The 26,008-nt window shown below is 44.2% G+C and overlaps 1 protein-coding gene across 1 annotated transcript in view; it reads right to left on the bottom strand.

Annotated features, from left to right (window-relative positions):
- LOC133535432 (MICOS complex subunit mic25a-like) overlaps positions 1–26,008 on the bottom strand; it is a 116,436-nt gene that overhangs the window by 57,440 nt on the left and 32,988 nt on the right. Inside the window, exon 5 of the mRNA XM_061875265.1 lies at positions 16,926–17,009. Within this exon, the coding sequence (XP_061731249.1) occupies positions 16,926–17,009 (84 nt within the window). The remainder of the gene's footprint in view (positions 1–16,925; positions 17,010–26,008) is intronic.

The following is a 26,008-nucleotide window of genomic DNA, read 5'->3' as shown; positions in this document are numbered from 1 at the left end:
ATATATATATACATATATAAGGCGGTACACCCTGGACAAGTCGCCACCATATACATAAGACCCATCCCCTTGGTCACCCCCTGAGAGGTGAGGGGAGCAGTGGGCAGCAGCGGTGGCCGCAACCGGGAATCATTTTTGTTGATCTGACCCCCAATTCCAACCCTTGATGCTGAGTGCCAGGCAGGGAGGTATATATATATATATATATATATATATATATATATATATATATGGCCGCAACCGGGAATCATTTTTGTTGATCTGACCCAGATCAACAAAAATGATTATATATATATATATATATATATATATATATATATATATATATATATATATATATATATATATATATATATATATATATGTATATATATATATATATATATATATATATATATATATAAATATATAGATATCTATGTATATATAGATATATATATAGATATATATGTATATATATTAGGTCTGACCAATCTATGTGACTCGTTTGTCATTGACCTTAGGCACATTACCTAAAAAAAACCCAGCATTAATTTGGAAAACAGCAAAAAAGCACAATAACAAAAACAACTAAATGTTGACATCAGCTAGTAATAAAAACACAAAAATAAAATAAAATGTCACACACACACACACACACACGCACAAGCACACGCACACGCACACACGCACACACACACACACACACACTTTTTTAGTCATTTGCACATGTGGGGACAAAAGCCCAATGAGGAGAGACAGCAAGGGGGAAAGATAACCCTCAAAAGCAATAATTTGGGGGTGGTTGGAAAGGCTGATGAGGGGCTTAGCGTGGAGAAGAGTGTGTGCTTGTAATCTTGCAGGTGTGCGACTAAATCAGTCTTCAGGAGACCCTCCAGCGGCTGCGGATTGAGACGAGATGACGTCGGGCTGTTTCACTCGGATTATTTCTTTGCGGCCGACCAAAGAAGGGAAGAGAGGATTAAAAAAGAAGAAGTGAGACTTGTTTAGGGAGTATGTTGCCCCAGGAAGACATGCTGCAGATTAGGCAGCGGCTTCAGTGTCGGTATGTTTCATCCCTGAGGTTGCTATTAGTAAGTATGTATGTGTCGGGGGGGAATTGATTGGTCACTCCATCACAATGACTTCTGAAGGGACGGTTGGTAGACAAACAGTAAAAACAAATACAGTACACTCCTTGGTGTTGGCAGTAGATTTAAAGCCTTTAAACAAAGCAGTTAGTCAGCTGTCATTATTCATCCTTTTGGCAAACTCCTAGCAGTGTTTGTGTCTCGCTACACACTGCAAGTGTTCATCCAGAGCAGGCCTGGGCACTTATTTTGACTCGAGGGGCCAAATTTAGAGAAAAAAATGTGTCTGGGGGCCGGTGTGTGTACAAACCCCGTTTCCATATGAGTTGGGAAATTGTGTTAGATGTAAATATAAACGGAAAACAATTATTTGCAAATCATTTTCAACCCATATTCAGTTGAATATGCTACAAAGACAAGATATTTGATGTTTAAACTCATAACATTTTTTTTTTTTTTTTTGCAAATATTAATTATTATTAAGTAGTTGGGAAGGGGCATGTTCACCACTGTGTTACATCACCTTTTCTTTTAACAACAATTAATAAACATTTGGCAACTGAGGAAACTAATTGCTGAAGCTTTGAAAGTGGAATTCTTTCCCATTCTTTTTTTATGTAGAGCTTCAGTCCTTCAACAGTCCGGGGTCTCCGTTGTTGTATTTTCGATGGGAGACAGGTCTGGACTGAAGGCAAGCCAGGAAAGTACCCACACTCTTTTTTTACGAAGCCACGCTGTTGTAACACGTGCTGAATGTGGCTTGGCATTGTCTTGCTGAAATAAGCAGGGGCGTCCATGAAAAAGACGGCGCTTAGATGGCAGCATATGTTGTTCCAAAAGCTGTATGTACCTTTCAGCATTAATGGTGCCTGCACAGATGTGTAAGTTACCCATGCCTTGGGCACTAATGCACCCCCATACAATCACACATGCTGGCTTTTCAACTATGCCTCGATAACAGTCTGGATGGTTCGCTTCCCCTTTGGTCCGGATGACACAATGTCCAATATTTCCAAAAACAATTTGAAATGTGGAATCGTCAGACCACAGAACACTTTTCCACTTTGCATCAGTCCATCTTAGATGATCTTGGGCCCAGAGAAGCCGGCGGCGTTTCTGGATGTTGTTGATGAATGGCTTTCGCTTTGCATAGTAGAGCTTTGACTTGCACTTACAGATGTAGCGACCAACTGTATTTAATGACAGTGGTTTTCTGAAGTGTTCCTGAGCCCATGTGGTGATATCCTTAAGAGATTGATGTCGGTTTTTGATACAGTGCCGTCTGAGGGATCGAAGGTCACGGTCATTCAATGTTGGTTTCCGGCCATGCCGCTTACGTGGAGTGATTTCTCCAGATTCTCTGAACCTTTTGATGATGTTATGGACCGTAGATGTTGAAATCCCAAAATTTCTTGCAATTGCACTTTGAGAAACTAATTGTTCAGTCGTTCAACAGTCCGGGGTCTCCGCTGTTGTATTTTACGCTTCATAATGCGCCACACATTTTCCATGGGAGACAGGTCTGGACTGCAGGCGGGCCAGGAAAGTACCCGCACTGTTTTTTTTGCAAAGCCATGCTGTTTCTTTGTTTGTTGTGAAGCTTTAATATGGAACAGAGCGGTCAAGCGAACATGTTTCTCTACCACATGTCAACCGGCAAGTTTTTGGATGAGAAAATTGTGATATTAAGTCGGCTCTTACTGGAGACTTGAGCGGAGTTCGCCTCCTCCTGCAGCAGCTGTCAAAAAGGCAGCCGTGACTTTCTTGGCTTCTCTATATGGCTTCTCTCAGAGACACTGGCGGTCACTGCAGCCCTCCGACTTTCAGATATGACTTAATAATCTCACTAAAACACTAGACAATCAATCAATCAATCAATCAATCAATGTTCATTTATATATCCCAAAATCATTAGTGTCTCAAAGGGCTGCACAAACCACTACGACATCCTCGGTAGGCCCACATAAGGGCAAGGAAAACTCACACCCAGTGGGACATCGGTGACAATGATGACTATGAGAACCTTGGAGGGGACCACATATGTGGGCAAGCCCCCCTCCCCCCCCTAGGGGACCGAAAGCAATGGATGTCGAGCGTGTCTAACATGACACTGTGAAAAGTTCAGTCCATAGTGGATCCAACACTGCCGCAAGAGTCCAGTCCAAAGCGGATCCAGCAGGAAACCATCCCAAGCGGAGGCGGATCACCAGAGCAGAAATGTCCACCAACCGATACACAGGCGAGCGGTTCATCCTGGGTCCCGACTCCAGATGAGTGGTCCATCCTGGGTCCCGACTCTGGACAGCCAGAACTTCATCCATGGACATCGGACCGGACCCCCTCCACAAGGGAGAGTCGGACATAGGATAAAAAGAAAAGAAACGGCAGACCAACTGGTCCAAAAAAGGGAGTCTATTTGAAGGCTAGAGTATACAAATGAGTTTTAAGATGAGACTTAAATGTTTCTACTAGTAACACAATAAGCAGATAAGGGATTTTCCAGAATTATCCTAGTAAATGTGTCTAATAACATCTGAATCGCTCCCCCGTCACCTTTTTTTTTCTTCTTCTAGTGCTTCACTCTAACTTTCCTCATCCAATAATTTTCATCCTCGCTCAAATTAATGGGGAAATCGTCGCTTTTTCGGTCCGAATCGCTCTAGCTGCTGGTGGCTATGATTATAAACAATGTGAGGACGTGAGGAGCTCCACAACCCGTGACGTCACGCGCACATCATCTGCTACTTCCGGTACAGGCAAGGCTTATTTATTAGCGACCAAAAGTTGCGAACTTTATCGTCGATGTTCTCTACTAAATCCTTTCAGCAAAAATATGGCAATATCGCAAAATGATCAAGTATGACACATAGAATGGACCTGCTATCCCCGTTTAGATAAGAAAATCTCATATCAGTAGGCCTTTAACTTCATACGAGGAAATAATTGTACCGGCTTATGCACCGGTGTGCTTTATAGTCCAGAAATGAGGGTAGTCCCACACCGACAATGTAAATGTGTTCAACACACACTACTGAAAAAAGATAGGAACATCAGACCAGGAAGAAGCCAAAACACTAGGGGTGTAACGGTACACAAAAATTTCGGTTCGGTACGTACCTCGGTTTAGAGGTCACGGTTCGGTTCATTTTCGTTACAGTAAGTAAACAACAAAATAGAAATTTTTGGGTTATTTATTTACCAAATTTGTAAACAATGGCTTTATCCTTTTAACATTGGGAACACTATAATAATTCTGCCCACGTTAATCCACATTAAACTGCCTCAAGTTGTTGCTTTGATTAAATAAAATGAAAACAACCTTTCTTCTACATATAAAAAGTGCAACATTCAACAGTTTCCATTGAAACTATTTAAAGTCAACTCATCATGCTTAATTTATTACAGCATTTGGGAAGCCTGTAGTTGACTTTTATTATGTAAATGTTGTATTTTTATCAACATGTGATAGCAGGGACCCTGCTATTCAAAACTAGGCTGCTACATTACTAATGATTCATGTAACTATAGCTGAAAAATAGTACAATTGCCATAGGAGAGACTATTCATCCCTAAACACAATGGAGTTCAATGAAATAACAGACAGACAGGGCTTCACGAACACACAGCAAAATGAGCTAACGTTACGCTAAAAGCTAATTAGCCGTCACCTCAAGCCTATACTGTGAGCGAGCTGAGCTGCAGTTTAAGTTTCTAAAAGGTCAACGGGCTCATAGTGATGTTAGTAATAGTTGTGACTGGGAAGTGTTTAGTATAATTTGGGTAGAGTCCGCTCCTCCCCTGCTAAACGAATATCTCTGCTCGACGCTAAAGCGTTGACCACATCGTTCTGAAGTCTGAATACGCACTGCTGATTGGCTTTGTATGTAACCAATCAGATGGTTGTGTGGGCGGGACAATGCTTGCTGCTGAGACAGAGGCAGAAAGCAGAGCAGCTTGTGAAGACTTCTGCTTCTAAACTCGTTCGGTACGGCACGAAACGGTTCAATACAAACACGTACCGTTACACCCCTACAAAACACACCCTCATATTTGCAATCCCAACGTGACCCATCCCAAATTCCCCAACTCCCAATGCCCCCTCACACAACTCTCCGTCCTCCGAAGAACTCCCAATGGTGTGTGATCCAAACAATCATCTGCACTGAAACAGTACCAAGTACCGACTACCGAGACCAGGACGACGTCTTTGCATCTTTTGACCTGAGACTAGAGCGGGGGTAGGGAACCTATGGCTCTAGAGCCAGATGTGGCTCTTTTGATGTTTGCATCTGGCTCTCGGATAAATCTGAGCTGACGTTGCTTAAAACGATAAGTAATGAATAATTCCACTTGTAATCACAGTGTTAAAGATAATGTTAAAAATATAAAACATTCTCATGCATTTTTAATCCATCCGTTTTCTACCGCACCTGTTCAAGAAGTTGCGTTAATGGTAAGAAGTTATTTATTTATTATTGGTTAGTGTGGGGCTTGCCCTCCTGGGGGTTCTTCGGACCACCAAGCACCGACATGAGAGCCTGTTTCAGGGTTACATTATTGTTTTATTCTTCTATAAGTCTCTCAGTTGCTTTCCAGCAATTGTATTTCCAGCCCCAACCCCGTCTCTCCTCCTGGCTGCTGCTTATAACAGAGCGACAGATGATTAGATAACAAGGCCCAGGTGGGCCGTCTACGCACCTGTCGCTTATTTCGAAGCCGGTCCTGGCACATCCCAGTTCGCTGCAAGCCCGCAGGCCACGCCCCCTCTCCACAGATCGCTTCAGAATAACAAAGTTATTACAAAGAATAAGAGACCTATTATACTCTAGAAATGTTGGTCTTACTTAAACATTTTGTGTTTAGTTGTGTTCAGTGTTAAAAAATAAATTATATGGCTCTTACGGAAATATATTTTAAAATATTTGGCTTTTTGGCTCTCTTAGCCAAAAAAGGTTCCCGACCCCTGGACTAGAGAGTACTTCCCAATTCAACTTACAGGTGGAAATGAATTTTCAAGCTGCTAAAAAAAGAACGAAGAGCAATGAAGGCAAAGACAGATAAGGCCTGAAAGAAGATCTGGATGAATGAAGTGCTGGATGGAAATTGAGGGAAGAGAAGGAGATGTTTAATGCACACGGTCTTTTTATCTCTCGCTCTCAGTCCCCCTTTTTTTCTCACTCGCTCATCCGCATGCAGGTCAGGCGGCAGGAAGTAAGGTGTGCAAAAGGAAAGATAGAGCATCCTCGCTCTCCTGCCAATCATTCTCATCTGTCAAGCACTTTTCCTCCGTGGCCTAAAGGAGGCTGGTGCCCGATAAGGGCCACTCGCCACCTGCTGGGAGATGGGATTGGGGGCGGGGTCACAATTCAATATAGCGAAAGTGACTGAAATTGAAGTCTTATAATCTATATGTCCATATAACACAATAAGAATGTTATATTGCTCTACCTTATTTCAATTGTTGTGCAGAAATACGGGGAAATACATATCACAGCAACATAATGCCTTTATTTCTTTCAAAGAAAAGAGTTAATTGTATCATTTTGTCAGTACGATACAGAGATCCACTCTTCATTAGGGCAGGATTATTAAAACTAAAAGACATTGTAAAATTGCATACTCTATTAGTGATGTTCAAAGCTAGAAAGAAAGACTTATAAAAGTAATTTGTTGTTACGCCTGTTCGGCATTGTGACGCCGAATTGTTCCTTTCGAGGATGCGTCAAATTACAATCAATGTTTATTTATATAGCCCCAAATCACAAATGTCTCAAAGGACTGCACAAATCATTACGACTACAACATCCTCGGAAGAACCCACAAAAGGGCAAGGAAAACTCACACCCAGTGGGCAGGGAGAATTCACATCCAGTGGGACGCCAGTGACAATGCTGACTATGAGAAACCCTGGAGAGGACCTCAGATGTGGGCAACCCCCCCCCACCCCCTCTAGGGGACCGAAAGCAATGGATGTCGAGCGGGTCTAACATGATACTGTGAAAGTTCAATCCATAGTGGCTCCAACACAGCCGCGAGAGTTCAGTTCAAAGCGGATCCAAGACAGCAGCGAGAGTCCCGTCCACAGGAGACCATCTCAAGCGGAGGCGGATCAGCATCGTAGAGATGTCCCCCCCGCGGCCGACTGGTAGCTCGCGATCGACGTAATGGGCACCCCTGCCCTATAACATCTGCATGACGTGAAATTATGATTGCTACTGTAAAAAAAAAAAAGTAAACTTTCAGAGTGCTGCCTTGGAGCACTTTTGTGTCCCCACCAATCTCAAAATCAAACCTACTCCCTTGGTATGAACTAATGATTTATTCAACAAAAGGTGCTAGAGAACAAAAATACTGGAGCTAAGAAAAGGCAAACAAAAGACGCTAGCATGAAAGCTAGAATAAAGAATTAGTAAACTAAACTGGCACAAAGGCACACAAAGGGGAAAACAAAACATTTAGCATGAGAGCTAAGAATGAATACAATTGCGCAGCGTGAGAGCTCGCGAGAATAATACAGAAATTAGGTATGAACAAATTAGAGTCCCAGGCAGAAGAATGAAAAGAGGAAGGCTTATAAAGGGAAGGTGATTATTTGTAGCATGTGTGAGGGACCATGAGTGGCAGGTGAACTAATGAGTGACCATGGTGATGGAACAAACAGGAAATAAGAGTTAGAATGACGGAGTGATACAACAATGGAAACAATAAACAATAATATGAGAAGATCCGAGTACGGATCTTAGCATTAGTGTTCACATCTGAAGATGAGAATTGTTTAACGTGGACCCCGACTTAAACAAGTTGAAAAACTTCAAGGGTGTTACCATTTAGTGGTCAGTTGTACGGAATATATACTGTACTGTGCAATCTACTAATTAAAGTTTCAAACAATCAATCAATCAATGAATTACAGAAGGCTTTATGATTTTAAACATCCAAGAGTGCGAACAAGTTTGAAACAGATTTGTTGTTGGTGTGAAAGCATGGAATACTGACAAAGAAATTGGGAAAGGTGGCAATAAATACTGATAAAGTTGAGGAATGCTCATCTAACACTTATTTGGAACATCCCACAGGTGTGCAGGCTAATTGGGAACAGGTGGGTGCCATGGTTGGGTATAAAAACAGCTTCCCAAAAAATGCTCTGTTTTTCACAAGAAAGGATGGGGCGAGGTACACCCCTTTGTCCACAACTGCGTGAGCAAATAGTCAAACAGTTTAAGAACAACGTTTCTCAAAGTGCAATTGGAAGAAATTTAGGGATTTCAACATCTACGGTCCATAATATCATCAAAAGGTTCAGAGAATCTGGAGAAATCACTCCACGTAAGCGGCATGGCCGGAAACCAACGTTGAATGACCGTGACCTTCCATCCCTCAGACGGCACTGTATCAAACACCGAAATCAATCTCTAAAGGATATCACCACATGGGCTCAGGAACACTTTAGAAAACCACTGTCACTAAACACAGTTAGTTGCTACATCTGTAAGTGCAAGTTAAAGCTCTACTATGCAAAGCAAAAAATATTTATCAACAACATCCAGAAACGCCGCCGGCTTATCTTGGCCCGAGTGTTACGTTTGCGCGGCATCGTGGATGCGCGGGGAGTGTCGCCTCTCGATGCGCAGGATCACAGCAGGCAGGAATGAAGGTATGAACAGCCTTTTAATATGAAGTTACAAAAGAACACTGGTACAAAAGAGCAAATCAAAGGCGTGTCTGAGCACAGAAAACTAAATGCTAATATACACAGAAGACAGAGTTCGAAGTCCATAAAGCGCGAGCCAAGCGCGCGGAGGCAAGCTACATTTAGCAAGCAGAACAATAATCAGAGACCACTCACGTAACGGTTGCAGGTGCAAACAAACTGGCGAGAGCGAACTAGGTAGCAGAGGGGCTTAAATACAGAAAACATAATTACAAACCGGTGTGTGAATGAGCCATGCAGGAGGAGCAAATAAGTTGTCATGGTGATGAATGTAAATAAGGAAGTGCGCTAACAAACGGGATCGGTAGAGTCCAAAACATGATCAAAACATAGTAGGACAATACAAAAAAGACAAACATGCTAGAGATGTGTGATCCGGAAGCCGGATCACAACATTACCCCCCCCTTAAGGGGCAGATCCCAGATGCCCCCAAAAAACTGCAATAAAGAGAACCCCCTCCCAAAACCAGAAAGTTCACAAACGAAGGGAGGGCGGAGGGAGTCCACGGTGGAGGGTCGCCAGATCGCATGTCCCCGAATCCACCGAGGACACATCATGTGGCGGCGGCGGGTGGAACGCTGCTGCCGAAAAAGTCTTGGCGGGCGACCTCGAAAAGGCCACATTAGTGGCCGCCTCGCAGGATGAGGTGCCCGGCGAGGCGGACGACCCGGGCACGGCCACATCCGTGGCCGACATGGAGGAGGGAGTATCTGGCGAGGAGGATGACCTCGCAGAGGCCACGCCCGTGGTCGACGTGGTGGACGACGCCTCAGCACCGAAATCCCAGCAGGCTTGGAAGCAGCAGACGAGGGTGCGGGGACTGCAGCCGAAGAAGGCGTCGGAGGCGGCCTGGGAGCCGCAGGAGTCGTCGGAGGCGGCCTGGGAGCCGCAGGAGTCGTCGGAGGCGGCCTGGGAGCCGCAGGAGTCGTTGGAGGCGGCCTGGGAGCCGCAGGAGTCGTCGGAGGCGGCCTGGGAGCCGCAGGAGTCGTCGGAGGCGGCCTGGGAGCCGCAGGAGTCGTCGGAGGCGGCCTGGGAGCCGCAGGAGTCGTCGTCGACGCTGGTGTGGGCTCCAGCCCCGTCGTCGGCGCTGGTGTGGGCTCCAGCCCCGTCGTCGGCGCTGGTGTGGGCTCCAGCCCCGTCGTCGGCGCTGGTGTGGGCTCCAGCCCCGTCGTCGGCGCTGGTGTGGGCTCCAGCCCCGTCGTCGGCGGTGCTTGGCGGCACGGAGCTGGCACCGGTACCTGTCGTGGTGCTGGTACCGGAGTGGGCTCCAGCTTAGGAACTGGTGCTGGCGTGAGAACCAGTTTAGAGTCTGAAACTGGCGTGAGAACAAGGCTAGAAACATTTTCTGGTGTGAAAACCAGGTCAGAGTCATGTGCTGGTGTGAGAACCAGACTGGGAGCAGGTGTCGGCTTCAGCCGAGGAGCAGGTGTCGGCTTCAGCCGAGGAGCAGGTGTCGGCTTCAGCCGAGGAGCAGGTGTCGGCTTCAGCCGAGGAGCAGGTGTCGGCTTCAGCCGAGGAGCAGGTGTCGGCTTCAGCCGAGGAGCAGGCACAGGGGTCTGCCGAGGAGAACTAGGGGACTGGCTGTGAGCAGGACTAGGACTATGATGAGTGATAAGACAAACACTAGGACTCGGGCAAGGACTTGAGAGAGGACCAGGACTTACAATCACACTAGTGCTTTGAGAAGGGCTTGGGCAACGACCAGGACTTACAGTCATACCAGGGCTTGGGCAAGAACTAGGACAAACGGTCAAACTAGGGCTTGGGCAAGGACTGGGACTAACAATCAAACTGGTGCTCGGGCAAGGACTAGGACAAAGACTAGGACTTACAGTAACACTGGGGCTCGGACAAGAACTTGGGTAAGGACTAGGGTTCGGACTAAGACCACGAGGGGAATCAGTACTAATATTACAAAGGCAAGAAACAAGACTCGGGACCGGACTCGAAACAGGACTCGGACTACGGATCAGTCTACGAGTGGAACTAGGACTACGACGACTACGAGAAAGACTAGGACTACAACTAGAATCAGAACGGAAACTCGGACCAGGACTTGGACTACGACTCAGTCTACAAGTCGGTCTACGAGTAGGACTAGAGCATGGGCTACGAAGAAGGCTGGGACTCGAACTCTGAGAGAGACTGTGACTAAAACTAGAACTAGGGCACGGACGGAACACAGGTGGAGGAGGTCTAAGAGGGCGTGACTTGACCGGGGAGAACACCGGTGGAGGAGGTCTAGGAGGCCGTAGTGGCTTAACAGGTTTAACAGGGGTGAACACCGGTGGTGGAGGTCTAGGAGGCTTAGTAGTAATACAGGCCCTCCCCTCAAGACCCGGATTCCAGACGGGGCCCAGTTGGACAGAGGCTGACCGTAAGGGCGGGCGGTGGGAGGTTTGGAGGAGGGCAGGCTCCTCCCCTCTAAAATGTTCAAAATCCTCACTAAATGAGGTGGAAAAAGGCACGGATTCAGGCGGAGAACGAGACTTGAGAGGGGGGGAAGCGGGTATGGGGGGTGAAGACTGACTAGAGTCATAGTAGTGGCGGAAAATGTCCTGGTAATAATTAATTATATTATTAAAGTCATTGTTGGGGGTGTGACTGGGCTTGGATGTGCTACAATTATCCTTGAAAATTTTCTTATATAAAATTAGGTCCTTGGGTGGAATGGGAGAAAGTTCATCTTCAAAAAACTCCTCGTCACTAAGGTCAAAAAAATGTGCAGAGGAATCCACTAAGGTGTTAACGGTGACGTCATAGGGGGGCGTGAACGGAGTGACGTCACTGTGAGTGACAGGGAAGGCGGAAGATGGTGGGATGCTAATGGGAATAGCAACATGGTGACTGGGAACGGGAGAAGTGAACAAAGTACCAACCCGTAGAGAAGAGTCCTGGGTTGGAGCGGAGGAGTACTTGGTCGGGTATGCTGCTTGTCGGGAACGGTGTCCTGGAGGATCCAGCGCGAGGTGACGCGTTTCTGCTCGCCAGTTTCTGTTACGTTTGCGCGGCATCGTGGATGCGCGGGGAGTGTCGCCTCTCGATGCGCAGGATCACAGCAGGCAGGAATGAAGGTATGAACAGCCTTTTAATATGAAGTTACAAAAGAACACTGGTACAAAAGAGCAAATCAAAGGCGTGTCTGAGCACAGAAAACTAAATGCTAATATACACAGAAGACAGAGTTCGAAGTCCATAAAGCGCGAGCCAAGCGCGCGGAGGCAAGCTACATTTAGCAAGCAGAAAAATAATCAGAGACCACTCACGTAACGGTTGCAGGTGCAAACAAACTGGCGAGAGCGAACTAGGTAGCAGAGGGGCTTAAATACAGAAAACATAATTACAAACCGGTGTGTGAATGAGCCATGCAGGAGGAGCAAATAAGTTGTCATGGTGATGAATGTAAATAAGGAAGTGCGCTAACAAACGGGATCGGTAGAGTCCAAAACATGATCAAAACATAGTAGGACAATACAAAAAAGACAAACATGCTAGAGATGTGTGATCCGGAAGCCGGATCACAACACCGAGATCATTTAAGATGGACTGATGCAAAGTGGAAAGGTGTTCTGTGGTCTGACGAGTCCACATTTCAAATTCTTTCTGGAAATATTCGACATCGTGTCATCCGGACCAAATGGGAAGCAAACCATCCAGACTGTTATCGACGCAAAGTTCATTATGAAGCGTAAAAAACGACAGCGGAGACCCCGGACTGTTGAACGACTGAAGCTCTACATAAAACATGAACGGGAAAAAATTCCACTTTCAAAGCTTCAACAATTAGTTTCCTCAGTTCCCAAACGTTTATTGAGTGTTGTTAAAAGAAAAGGTGATGTAACACAGTGTTGAACATGCCCTTTCCCAACTACTTTGGGACATGTTGCAACCATTAAATTCTAATTATTATTTGCCAAAAAAAACAACAAGTTTATGAGTTTGAACATCAAATATGTTGTCTTTGTAGTGCATTCAACTGAATATGGGTTGAAAAGAATTTGCAAATCATTGTATTCCGTTTATATTTACATCGAACACAAATTCCCAACTCATATGGAAACAGGGTTTGTATGAATGGAGCACTAGTGTTGAGGTAACAAGGAAACAGGTCATCATTATTTTTTTTTAAAAGCACCCAACAAAGCATGCCTTTTATTTCCATTTGCTAAAAAGACTTGAAAACAGTACATTTGATTTGGCAAGCAAACTTTCAGTTCATTTACATTTAGACATCGCTAGGTAGGCTTGACATTTCTAGGAGAGTAAAGAGTGTCTTGTGCTTTGGTTCCATTTTACTCTCCAGGGAGTGGGAATAATGTCACTTTAAATTTGGTTTTGATACTCCTGAGGTGCGAAGACATCTTCTCTGTCGATGCGTGCGGCATTTGTTTTCTGCCTTAGGTTTCACATGTCAACACTTCATAGAGTTATGATCTAACACTTCATAAAGTTATGATCTAACAGCTGTAGTGACTCTATATAGCCTGCAAAGAACTAACCCTTGTGTGGCGTTTGGGTCTGTGGGACCCTTTTTCATTTTTTTATTAAAAGAAAAATTATACAATTAATTATTTTTTCAAACTGAGACTCACTGACTTTGGCTCATTATCTGTGAAGAACATTTATCAGAATACCGTATTTCCTGGAATTGCCGCCGGGTATATAGTATGCACAAAATATTATTTTTATTAGCGCATGTCTAGAATTTCCACCATCAAACTCGTCACGTCACGAGTGACACTTCACCTGTCATCATTTTCAAAATGAAGGAGGCTGATTTCAATCATTTGAAATCGAATAAAGGGAAGAAGATTAAGAGCTATTCAGTCGGATTTAAGGTCCAAACTATTGAATATAGTAAAAAGAACAGTAAGCAGCTATGTTTTATTAATATACCATAGCTGCGTGTGTCAAATATGAGTCATTAAATTACTCCCGCCTCCTGGTGGTAGAGGGCGCTAGTGATCCTTCTTGCGACTACTCGGCTGCAGAAGAAGTGACAACAAGCGACAAAAGTGAGCTGCGATCGTTTATTTTTTCCTCTCGCCTGCATTTTTAACATGGAGGATGACATATCTAAAATAAAACAGTTTTCTAAACTGGACTTTCAATCGAAGCAGGAGGTAATAAAGGAAGATCTCCATCGACTGAAGAAAGATAAGGAAGACTTCTATAAACAAGTTATCGATGCTTTTGATCAGAAGGAGCTGCGCATGGACTTCGTTTATAAGTAAAGGTAAAACCATAATAACTTTTTTTTTATTAAATGTGCTTTTCATGATAGTATCCTTACATCACACTCAAATTTATAAGCGCAGGCCTAAATTTACCGCATGCCTTTGGTAAGCGCCAGCGTGAGAAGAGGTTTTAAAATAATTAGCACATGCTTGCCTTTACTGCATGCCTTTGGTAAACGCCGGAGTGAGAAGAGGTTTTAAATTAATTAGCGCCCCGGCGGCAATTCAAGGAAATACGGTAAATATTTAATGACCATACACCCCCCTACACATTTCTATTACATATAAGATGTCCGAGTCCACAGGACCCGGGGCTAATAAAAGTGTGGAAATTGATGTTCTGTGTACCACACACACACGCACGCACGCACGCACGCACACACACACACACACACACACACACAAGAGAAGGTACACAGAACATCAGAGGGTCAAATGTGCGAGAAAATGAGAGCAGGCAGTGTTGACAAACAATGTTGCAACCTCGGGTGGGAACCGCAGGTGCAGCAACACAAAAGAAGAATCCCTGTCAGATGCAGAAACTGGCAGAGATATTTTTCCGTCCAATGTTCATATTGTTGTTAGTCAGCCAGCATTTGTGGGTCTGATGGACCCGATGCATTTTGTGGCTTTTAATGCCTCACAATCAAACACTTTTATGGTAAAATACTGAACAGATGTTTATTGGGATAAGGTAAACATCTGTTCAGTATTTTAACAGAAAATTGTTTGATTGTGAGGCATTAAAAGCCACAAAATGCAACGGGTCCACGAGACCCACAAACGCTGGCTGAGTAACAACAATGCAAGCATTACACAAGGGTTAACAAAAATGACATAACAGCTCAATTGGTCCAGTGACGAAGTTCGTAACTCAAAATACTTGCATCTGAAATCAGTATTCACCATTCAACTATTACACCATTAACCTACCCAGTGGCCTAGTGGTTAGAGTGTCCGCCCTGAGATCGGTAGGTTGTCAAACCCCAGCCCAGTCATACCAACGACTATAAAACTGGGACCCATTACCTCCCTGCTTGGCACTCAGCATTAAGGGTTGGAATTGGGGGTTAAATCACCAAAAATTATTTCCGGGCGTGGCCACCATTGCTGCTCACTGCTCCCCTCACCTCCCAGTGGGTGAACAATAAGATGGGTTAGGGACGGCGTGGCGCGGTGGAAGAGTGGCCGTGCGCAACCTGAGGGTCCCTGGTTCAAATCCCACCTAGTACCAACCTCGTCACGTCCGTTGTGTCCTGAGCAAGATACATCATCCTTGCTCCTGATGGGTGCTGGTTAGCGCCTTGCATGGCAGCTCCCTCCATCAGTGTGTGAATGTGTGTGTGAATGGGTAAATGTGGAAGTAGTGTCAAAGCGCTTTGAGTACCTTGAAGGTAGAAAAGCGCTATAAAAGTACAACCCATTTATTTATTTATTTATTTATTTATGGGTCAAATGCGGAGGACAAATTTCACCACACCTAGTGTGTGTGTGACAATCATTGGTACTTTAAATTTAACTTTTACTATTTCTAGTAAAAAAAAAATAACGTATGATTCTAACTTATATCCGTCAGTAAACTCGATATGTTAGATCCACTATGGACTGGACTCTCACAATATTATGTTAGATCCACTATGGACTGGACTCTCACTATTATGTTGGATCCACTATGGACTGGACTCTCACTATTATGTTGGATCCACTATGGACTGGACTCTCACAATATTATGTTAGATCCACTATGGACTGGACTCTCACAATACTATGTTAGATCCACTATGGACTGGACTCTCACTATTATGTTAGATCAACTATGGACTGGAATTTCACTATTATGTTAGATCCACCATGGACTGGACTCTCACTATTATGTTGGATCCACTATGGACTGGACTCTCACTATTATGTTGGATCCACTATGGACTGGACTCTCACAATATTATGTTAGATCCACTATGGACTGGACTCTCACAATATTATGTTAGATCCACTATGGACTGGACTCTCACTATTATGTTAGATCAACTATGGACTGGAATTTCACTATTATGTTAGATCCACTATAGACTAGACTTTTGCACTATTATGTTGGAACAACTATGGACTGGACTCTCACTGTTATGTTGGATCCACTATGGACTGGACTCTCACAATATTATGTTAGATCCACTATGGACTGGACTCTCACAATATTATGTTAGATCCACTATGGACTGGACTCTCACTATTATGTTAGATCCACTATGGACTGAACTCTCACCATTATGTTAGATCCACTATGGACTGGACTCTCGCACTATTATGTTAGATCCACTATGGACTGGACTCTCTCACTATTATGTTAGATCCACTATGGAATGAACTCTCACTATTATGTTAGATCAACTATGGACTGGACTCTCACTATTATGATAGATCCACTATGGACTGGACTCTCACTATTATGTTAGATCCACTATGGACTGGACTCTCACTATTATGTTAGATCCACTATGGACTGGACTATCACTATTATAATAGATCCACTATGGACTGACTCTCACTATTATGTTAGATCCACTATGGACTGGACTCTCACTATTATGTTAGATCCACTATGGATTGGAATTTCACTATTATGTTAGATCCACTATGGACTGGACTCTCACACTATTATGTTAGATCCACTATGGACTGGACTCTCACTATATTATGTTAGATCAACTATGGACTGGACTCTCACTATTATGTTCGATAGAGAAAGTGTTCCAACAAAGCTCAACAACTCTCGAGTGTTTATGAACAAAGCTTTTTTTTCCTGAGGGATGAAAGGAAATGTCCTGTTACTGGTGATGAAAACGGACCAGTTTTTAAGACACTATCTCAGAATAGATGAAAAACATGCATGGGAGTTCATTTCTTACCCTGTTTTCCAGTATCTCAATCTGATGTTTGTAGAAGTTGGAAAGGCTAACCAGGTCTTGCTCTTTTCTCTCCAGTTGTCTGCTCTGTGAAACGAGCAAAGACAAATGTTAAGAAGCAGAATCCCGAAAGCATTCTGCAAACGCATTGTTTAACTTTAAGTCCTAATGACCTCTTTTGCATGTTGCAGAAAGTATTCTTAGACTAGCACAATATTTTTATTACCGTTGTACGTATATTATCAGGGACAAAAAACCCTAAGTCCTAAAACATTTGGAGTTCTTGTGTTTATTTCCAAATCCACATAATTTCACTACTTGCAATGTACTACAATCAATGTGATGGATCAGTAAGAAAACAAACAACTTTAACACTCTTACTAATATACGCCACAGATTGACAAACACATTTTGGGAGAACATCTGCACTGTAACACAACATAAACACAACATAACAAATACCCAGAATCCCATGCATCCCTAACTCTTCCGGGCTACATTATGCACCCCGCTACCACCAAACCCCACCCTTTAACGTCATCCTCTACAACATGTCGTCGCGCCCCCAGCTTTTTCATCGTGCTACTTGCTCAACAGTCATACAGGTTACACTGAGAGTTGTGACACAAACAACTTTAACACTCTTACTAATATACGCCACACTGTGAACCCACACCAAACAAGATTGACAAACACATTTTGGGAGAACATCTGCACTGTAACACAACATAAACACAACATAACAAATACCCAGAATCCCATGCTACCCTAACTCTTCCGGGCTACATTATGCACCCCGCTACCACCAAACCCCCCCTCCCCACCCACCCTTTAACGTCGTCCTTTACAACATGTCGTCGCGCCCGCTTTTTCATCGTGCTACTTGCTCAACAGCCATACAGGTTACACTGAGAGTTGTGACACAAACAACTTTAACACTCTTACTAATTTACGCCACACTGTGAACCCACACCAAACAAGATTGACAAACACAATTTGGGAGAACATCTGCACTGTAACACAACATAACAAATACCCAGAATCCCATGCATCCCTAACTCTTCCGGGCTACATTATGCACCCGGCTACCACCCAAAACCCCAACCCCCACCCACCCTTTAACGTCGTCCTCTACAACACGTCGTCCTCTACAACACGTCGTCGCGCCCGCTTTTTCATCGTGCTACTTGCTCAACAGCCATACAGGTTACACTGAGAGTTGTGACACAAACAACTTTAACACTCTTACTAATATGCGCCACACTGTGAACCCACACCAAACAAGATTGACAAACACATTTTGGGAGAACATCTGCACTGTAACACAACATAAACACAACATAACAAATACCCAGAATCCCATGCATCCCTAACTCTTCCGGGGCTACATTATACACCACGCTTACACCCCCCCCCCCCTCTGTTCGTTGGTTGAAGTGGGCGGGGTTTGGTGGAAGCATGGTGTATAATGTAGCCCGGAAGAGTTATGAGAGTTGTGACACAAACAACTTTAACACTCTTACTAATTTACGCCACACTGTGAACCCACACCAAACAAGATTGACAAACACATTTTGGGAGAACATCTGCACTGTAACACAACATAAACACAACATAACAAATACCCAGAATCCCATGCATCCCTAACTCTTCCGGGCTACATTATACACCACGCTTCACCCCGTTCGTTGGTTGAAGTGGGCGGGATTTGGTGGAAGCGTGGTGTATAATGTAGCCCGGAAGGGTTAGGGATGCATGGATTCTGGGTATTTGTTATGTTGTGTTTATGTTGTGTTCCAGTGCAGATGTTCTCCCAAATTGTGTTTGTCAATCTTGTTTGGTGTGGGTTCACAGTGTGGCGCATATTAGTAAGAGTGTTAAAGTTGTTTGTATCACAACCCTCAGTGTAACCTGTATGGCTGTTGAGCAAGTAACACAATGAAAAAGCGGGCGCGACGACATGTTTTAGAGAACGTTAAAGGCATTGCTATTACGGCACCCCCTCTTTTTAGTTGTCAGGGTGAAAATCGGAAAAAGCTTTTCTCGGGAGAGGCACTGAAATCTGGAAGCCTCCCGGAAATATCGGGGGAGTCGGCAAGTATGCAGCTGAGCCACATCAGAGTGATCAAAGAGCCGCATGCGGCTCCGGAGCCGCGGGTTGCCGACCCCTGGTCTAGTCGATACTAATATGATTACATTGATAATTTTTATCGTCACAAAATCTTTTTTGTTTTTTTTTAAAGTTTAGAAAGTCAGTAAATACGTCCCTGGACACATGAGGACTTTGACTCTGGCCAATGTATGATCCTGTAACCACTTGGTATCGGATCAATGCATAAATGTGTGGTATCATCCAAAACTAATGTAAAGTATCAAAGAAGAGAAGAATAAGTGATTATTACCTTTTAACAGAAGTGTAGATAGAACATGTTAAACGAGAAAATAAGCAGTAAATGAAGAAGTAGATTAATAATATTTTTTTTTTACAGTTTTTCCCTCATAAAGTTGACAAAATAAAAGGTGTATAAATGACACAATATGTTACTGCATACGTCAGCAGACTAATTAGGAGTCTTTGTTTGTTTACTACTAAAATACAAGTTACCTAGTATGTTCACGATTTCATATAAGGCAGGGGTGTCCAAACTTTTTCCACTGAGGGCCGCACACTGAAAAATCAAAGCAAGCAGGGGCCATTTTGATATTTTTCATTTTAAAAACCAATACAATATATGTATAAAAATATATATTTAGGCCTCCACTCAGGCTTGATCCCGGTGGACACCAAAGGGTTTTGGTAAAAAAAAAATTTTTTTAAAGTGTCATTATTCAGTATTATTATTATTATTATAGGCTTGAATCTCCAGATCAGGGGTCGGGAACCTTTTTGGCTGAGAGAGCCAAGAAGCCAAATATTTTAAAATGTATTTACGTAAGAGCCATATAATATATTTTTAACACTGAACACAACTAAAAGTGTGCATTTTTAATCAAACCCAACATTTCTAGAGTATAATAGGTCTCTTATTCTTTGTAATAACGTTGTTATTCTGAAGCTAACTTAGGAGGGGGGCATGGCCTGTGGGTCTGCAGCGAAGCGGGGTGTTGCCAGGACCGGCCTCGAAATCAGCGACAGGTGTGTAAAAGGCCCACCTGGGCCTTGTTGAAAAACCCCCAAGAGGGCTAGCCCTAGACTAACCAATAATAAATAAATTATTTCTTACCGGTTAGTTCAACCCCGGTGGACGAGAGGGTAGCTTCCCTTCGCCTTCGGGTGGGGGGACGGGTCCTGACTGTTGTTTGTGCTTACGCACCAAACAGCAGTTCAGAATACCCACCCTTTTTGGGTACACTCGAGGGAGTACTGGAAAGTGCTCCTCCGGGTGATTCCCTTGTCCTACTGGGAGACTTCAACGCTCATGTTGGCAACGACAGTGAAACCTGGAGAGGCGTGATTGGGAAGAATGGTCGCCCGGATCTAAACCCGAGTGGTGTTTTGTTATTGGACTTTTGTGCTCTTCACAGTTTGTCGATAACAAACACCATGTTCAAACATAAGGGTGTCCATATGTGCACTTGGCACCAGGACACCCTAGGCCGCAGTTCCATGATCGACTTTGTAGTTGTGTCATCGGATTTGCGGCCTCATGTTTTGGACACTCGGGTGAAGAGAGGGGCGGAGCTTTCTACCGATCACCACCTGGTGGTGAGTTGGCTGCGATGGTGGGGGAGGATGCCGGACAGACCTGGCAGGCCCAAGCGCATTGTGAGGGTCTGCTGGGAACGTCTGGCAGAGTCTCCTGTCAGAGAGAGTTTCAATTCACACCTCCGGGAGAACTTTGAACATGTCACGAGGGAGGTGCGGGACATTGAGTCCGAGTGGACCATGTTCCGAACCTCTATTGTCGAGGCGGCTGATTGGAGCTGTGGCCGCAAGGTTGTTGGTGCCTGTCGTGGCGGTAATCCCAGAACCCGTTGGTGGACACCAGCAGTGAGGGATGCCGTCAAGCTGAAGAAGGAGTCCTATCGGGTTCTTTTGGCTCATAGGACTCCGGAGGCAGTGGACGGGTACCGACGGGCCAAGCGGTGTGCAGCTTTAGCGGTCGCGGAGGCAAAAACTCGGACATGGGAAGAGTTCGGGGAAGCCATGGAAAACGACTTCCGGACGGCTTCGAAGCGATTCTGGACCACCATACGGCGCCTCAGGAAGGGGAAGCAGTGCACTATCAACACCGTGTATGGTGCGGATGGTGTTCTGCTGACTTCGACTGCGGATGTTGTGGATCGGTGGAGGGAATACTTCGAAGACCTCCTCAATCCCACCAACACGTCTTTCTTTGAGGAAGCGGTGCCTGGGGAATCTGTAGTGGACTCTCCTATTTCTGGGGCTGAGGTCGCTGAGGTAGTTAAAAAGCTCCTCGGCGGCAAGGCCCCGGGGGTGGATGAGATCCGCCCGGAGTTCCTTAAGGCTCTGGATGCTGTGGGGCTGTCTTGGTTGACAAGACTCTGCAGCATCGCGTGGACATCGGGGGCGGTACCTCTGGATTGGCAGACCGGGGTGGTGGTTCCTCTCTTTAAGAAGGGGGACCGGAGGGTGTGTTCCAACTATCGTGGGATCACACTCCTCAGCCTTCCCGGTAAGGTTTATTCAGGTGTACTGGAGAGGAGGCTTCGCCGGATAGTCGAACCTCGGATTCAGGAGGAACAGTGTGGTTTTCGTCCTGGTCGTGGAACTGTGGACCAGCTCTATACTCTCGGCAGGGTTCTTGAGGGTGCATGGGAGTTTGCCCATCCAGTCTACATGTGCTTTGTGGACTTGGAGAAGGCATTCGACCGTGTCCCTCGGGAAGTCCTGTGGGGAGTGCTCAGAGAGTATGGGGTATCGGAATGTCTTATTGTGGCAGTCCGCTCCCTGTATGATCAGTGTCAGAGCTTGGTCCGCATTGCTGGCAGTAAGTCGGACACGTTTCCAGTGAAGGTTGGACTCCGCCAAGGCTGTCCTTTGTCACCGATTCTGTTCATAACTTTTATGGACAGAATTTCTAGGCGCAGTCAAGGCGTTGAGGGGTTCCGGTTTGGTGGCCACGGGATTAGGTCTCTGCTTTTTGCAGATGATGTAGTCCTGATGGCTTCATCTGGCCGGGATCTTCAGCTCTCACTGGATCGGTTCGCAGCCGAGTGTGAAGCGACCGGAATGAGAATCAGCACCTCCAAGTCCGAGTCCATGGTTCTCGCCCGGAAAAGGGTGGAGTGCCATCTCCGGGTTGGGGAGGAGACCCTGCCCCAAGTGGAGGAGTTCAAGTACCTAGGAGTCTTGTTCACGAGTGGGGGAAGAGTGGATCGTGAGATCGACAGGCGGATCGGTGCGGCGTCTTCAGTAATGCGGACGTTGTATCGATCCGTTGTGGTGAAGAAGGAGCTGAGCCGGAAGGCAAAGCTCTCAATTTACCGGTCGATCTACGTTCCCATCCTCACCTATGGTCATGAGCTTTGGGTCATGACCGAAAGGATAAGATCACGGGTACAAGCGGCCGAAATGAGTTTCCTCCGCCGGGTGGCGGGGCTCTCCCTTAGAGATAGGGTGAGAAGCTCTGCCATCCGGGAGGAGCTCAACGTAAAGCCGCTGCTCCTCCACATCGAGAGGAGCCAGATGAGGTGGTTCGGGCATCTGGTCAGGATGCCACCCGAACGCCTCCCTAGGGATGTGTTTAGGGCACGTCCAGCTGGTAGGAGGCCACGGGGAAGACCCAGGACACGTTGGAAAGACTATGTCTCCCGGCTGGCCTGGGAACGCCTCGGGATCCCCCGGGAAGAGCTAGACGAAGTGGCTGGAGATAGGGAAGTCTGGGCTTCCCTGCTTAGGCTGCTGCCCCCGCGACCCGACCTCGGATAAGCGGAAGATGATGGATGGATGGATGGATATTTCTTACCTTTAAGGCAACTTCTTGAACAGGTGCGGTAAAAAAAAGGATGGATGGATTCAAATGCATGAGCATTTTTATATTTTTAACGTTATTTTTTACACTGTGATTACAAGTGGAATTATTCATTACTTATTGTGTTAAGCAATGTCAGCTCAGATTTATCCGAGAGCCAGATGCAGTCATCAAAAGAGCCACATCTGGATCTAGAGCCATAGGTTCCCTACCCCTGCTCTAGATCAACATTAGGTCTATCTGTCAATATAACATTAAAAAAAATTAAGTTGTATGCTCTTTTTGTCAAAAAAAAACTATTTTTTTAATAGAAAAAACACGAAATATGCAATATTTTCACCCAATAACATTTTTAAGTGGAATATTTTAGATTATATAGGAAGCGTAGCTGTAAAAAGGTCAATAGGTCATAACAACATTGATTTTAATTCATTATTATTTTTTCAGCAATGGCACTTAAAAAATAAAAATAAAAATCACACTAAAATTATTGGGGATCCAAAACGGTCCTATTCATTAAGTCACGGGTGTCAAACTCTGGCCCGTCGGCCAAATTTGGCCCGCCATTTAATTTAATTTGACCCTAGAGGCAATATCAAATTAACATTAGAGCTGGCCCGCCGGTATTATAACACCACATTCACCGCTAATACTCATACTTGCCAACCCTCCCAATTTTCCAGGGAGACTCCCGAAGTTTAGTGCCCTTGCCGAAAATCTCCCTGAGCAACCATTCTCCCAATTTCCACCCGGACAACAATATTGGGAGCGTGCCTTAAAGGCAGTGTCCTCTACAACATGCCGTCACGTCCTCTTTCCCGCCATATAAACAGCGTGCTGGCCAAGTCACATGATATATGCGGCTTTCACACACACATACTTGGTCAACAGCCATACATGTCACACTGAGGGTGGCCGTATAAACATCTTTAACATTGTTACAAATATGCGCCACACTGTGAACCCACAGCAAACAAGAATGACAAAACACATTTCGGGAGAACATCCGCACCGTAACACAACAGAACAAATATTCAGGATCCCTTGCAGCACTAACTATTCCGAAATGCTACAATACACACCCCCCGCAACCACCAAACCCCGCCCACCTGATTTTTATCTCATTTTCAAATTTATTAGCCTGCGGAAAAAGTTAATGTTGATATTTACCTCAGAAGGCTGCAAATAGAAAAGAGGCATTATTTTTTTTAAATTACATTTTATTCAATATACCACTGATGTTTTTTCGTTTGTTTTTTGAAAGTTGATTTTGCACTATTATGTTGTAAAAGCTCGAGGAAGCCCGGGTACCCGGAGGGAACCCACGCAGTCACGGGGAGAACATGCAAACTCCACACAGAAAGATCACGAGCTCGGGATTGAACCCAGGACTACTCAGGACCTTCGTATTGTGAGGCAGTTGCACTAACCCCTGTACCACCGTGCTGCCCGATTTAAGCCTTGCTTGTTCAATATTCATTGCAAAACTTGTTTGGGTCCCTATTAAAAGGTTAATTTGTTCAACCTTGACCCGCGGCTTTGTTCAGTTTTACATTTTGGCCCCCTCTGTATTTGAGTTTGAAACCCCTGCATTAAAGTGTTAAACAATAAATTAGAATTATTTTGTTTACTCTTAACACAATAATCTCGAGATCAACTTCAGATCTAGCCGTCAATTATAAGTTTAAAACAAAAACGTGTGGCAAACACAAAATATGCAGCATTTTACCCCAAAAATATCTCATAGTGCAATATTTAATGCAGTGGTCCTCAAACTTTTTTTGTCATCCCCCACTTTGGACAAGGGGGAGTTTTCAAGCCCCACCTGCCCCCATCGCCCCAACAGAAGCTTAACATTTTCAAATTTATTGAACATCAAGTAACATCAAGTTGTATACATTTAAACTCAATAACATACAATAAAATCAAGTTCAATAATAAATAAAATAACTGTGCAGCTGTGGTATAACTTGCATCAAGTTCAATAATAAATCAAATAACTTGCATCAAGTTCAATAATAAATAAAACAAAAGTGTTATAACTTGCATCAAGTTCAATAATAAATAAAAACAAGTGTTATAACTGGCATAAAGTTCAATAATAAATCAAATAAGTGTTATAACTTGCATCAAGTTCAATTATAAATCAAATAACTTGCATCAAGTTCAATAATAAATAAAATAAAAGTGCCACTTTGCAATCTTTGCAAAAAAAAAAAAGAGGAGCTACGCATTTGCAAATCCTCGCACAGTGACTCGCCGTTCACAAAGCGGGCGTATGCGATGAACAGGCAGTCTTTATCGCTGTCAGTAGCTTGGTCCACTTGTAAAACAAAACGACTTTCTTTTAATTTGTCTACGAGTTATTCCTCAAGATCACTTGCAATGCCGCATATACGTCTCGCAACTGTGTCGTTTGACAGTGGGACAGCTTTTAATTTTACAGTGTGTATAGAAAATGAAAGCATAGTAAAAAAAAAAAAATCAAATAATATAATTTAAAAAAAAAATGTAAATTGAAATTTCCTCCTGTTCCTGGCGCCCCACCTGTCATGTCTCTATTCCCCACCAGGGGGGCCCGCCCCACACTTTGAGAAACGCTGATTTAATGTGACGTAATTGGAGCCTTGAATAGGTCAATAATTCATAACGACATTGATTTTGATTCTTTTTTTTTTTTTTTAAGAAAGAAACAGCCTGCATGGCAGCTTTGTGTTATTAGCGTCAAAATTGCAACATTTTTTTTGTTAAATTTCACCTGTTTGCTCTTTTATACCACTGTTTATTTTTTGTATTGATTTAATCGTAATTTTAAAATGTGCCGTTGGGCCGTTAAAAAATTCCCTGCGGGCCGCACTTTGGACTTCCCTGATTTAAGGACTTAACTGCAATAAAAAAACATATGTTTAATGTATCCTAAGATTTTTTTTTGTTCAAATAAAGCCAATAATGCCATTTTTTTTTTTTGTGGTCCCCTGTATTTATCAAAATGCATTTTGGTACCGGTACCAGAGTGCATGTTGACAAGACACTTATTGTAATCCTAACTTAACAGACATATGCAACCTAAAGAACACATCTGCAAATCCTTACATTGTGCTGTGTGCACAGTGTAAGGATTTGCAGATGTGCACTTTTTTTTTTTCTTTT

The sequence above is a fragment of the Nerophis ophidion genome, linkage group LG16, assembly GCF_033978795.1.
Source record: "Nerophis ophidion isolate RoL-2023_Sa linkage group LG16, RoL_Noph_v1.0, whole genome shotgun sequence".
Classification (NCBI taxonomy): domain Eukaryota; kingdom Metazoa; phylum Chordata; class Actinopteri; order Syngnathiformes; family Syngnathidae; genus Nerophis; species Nerophis ophidion.
The sequence above is the reverse complement of the archived record's forward strand: the minus strand, read 5'-3'. Positions and strand labels throughout refer to the sequence as shown.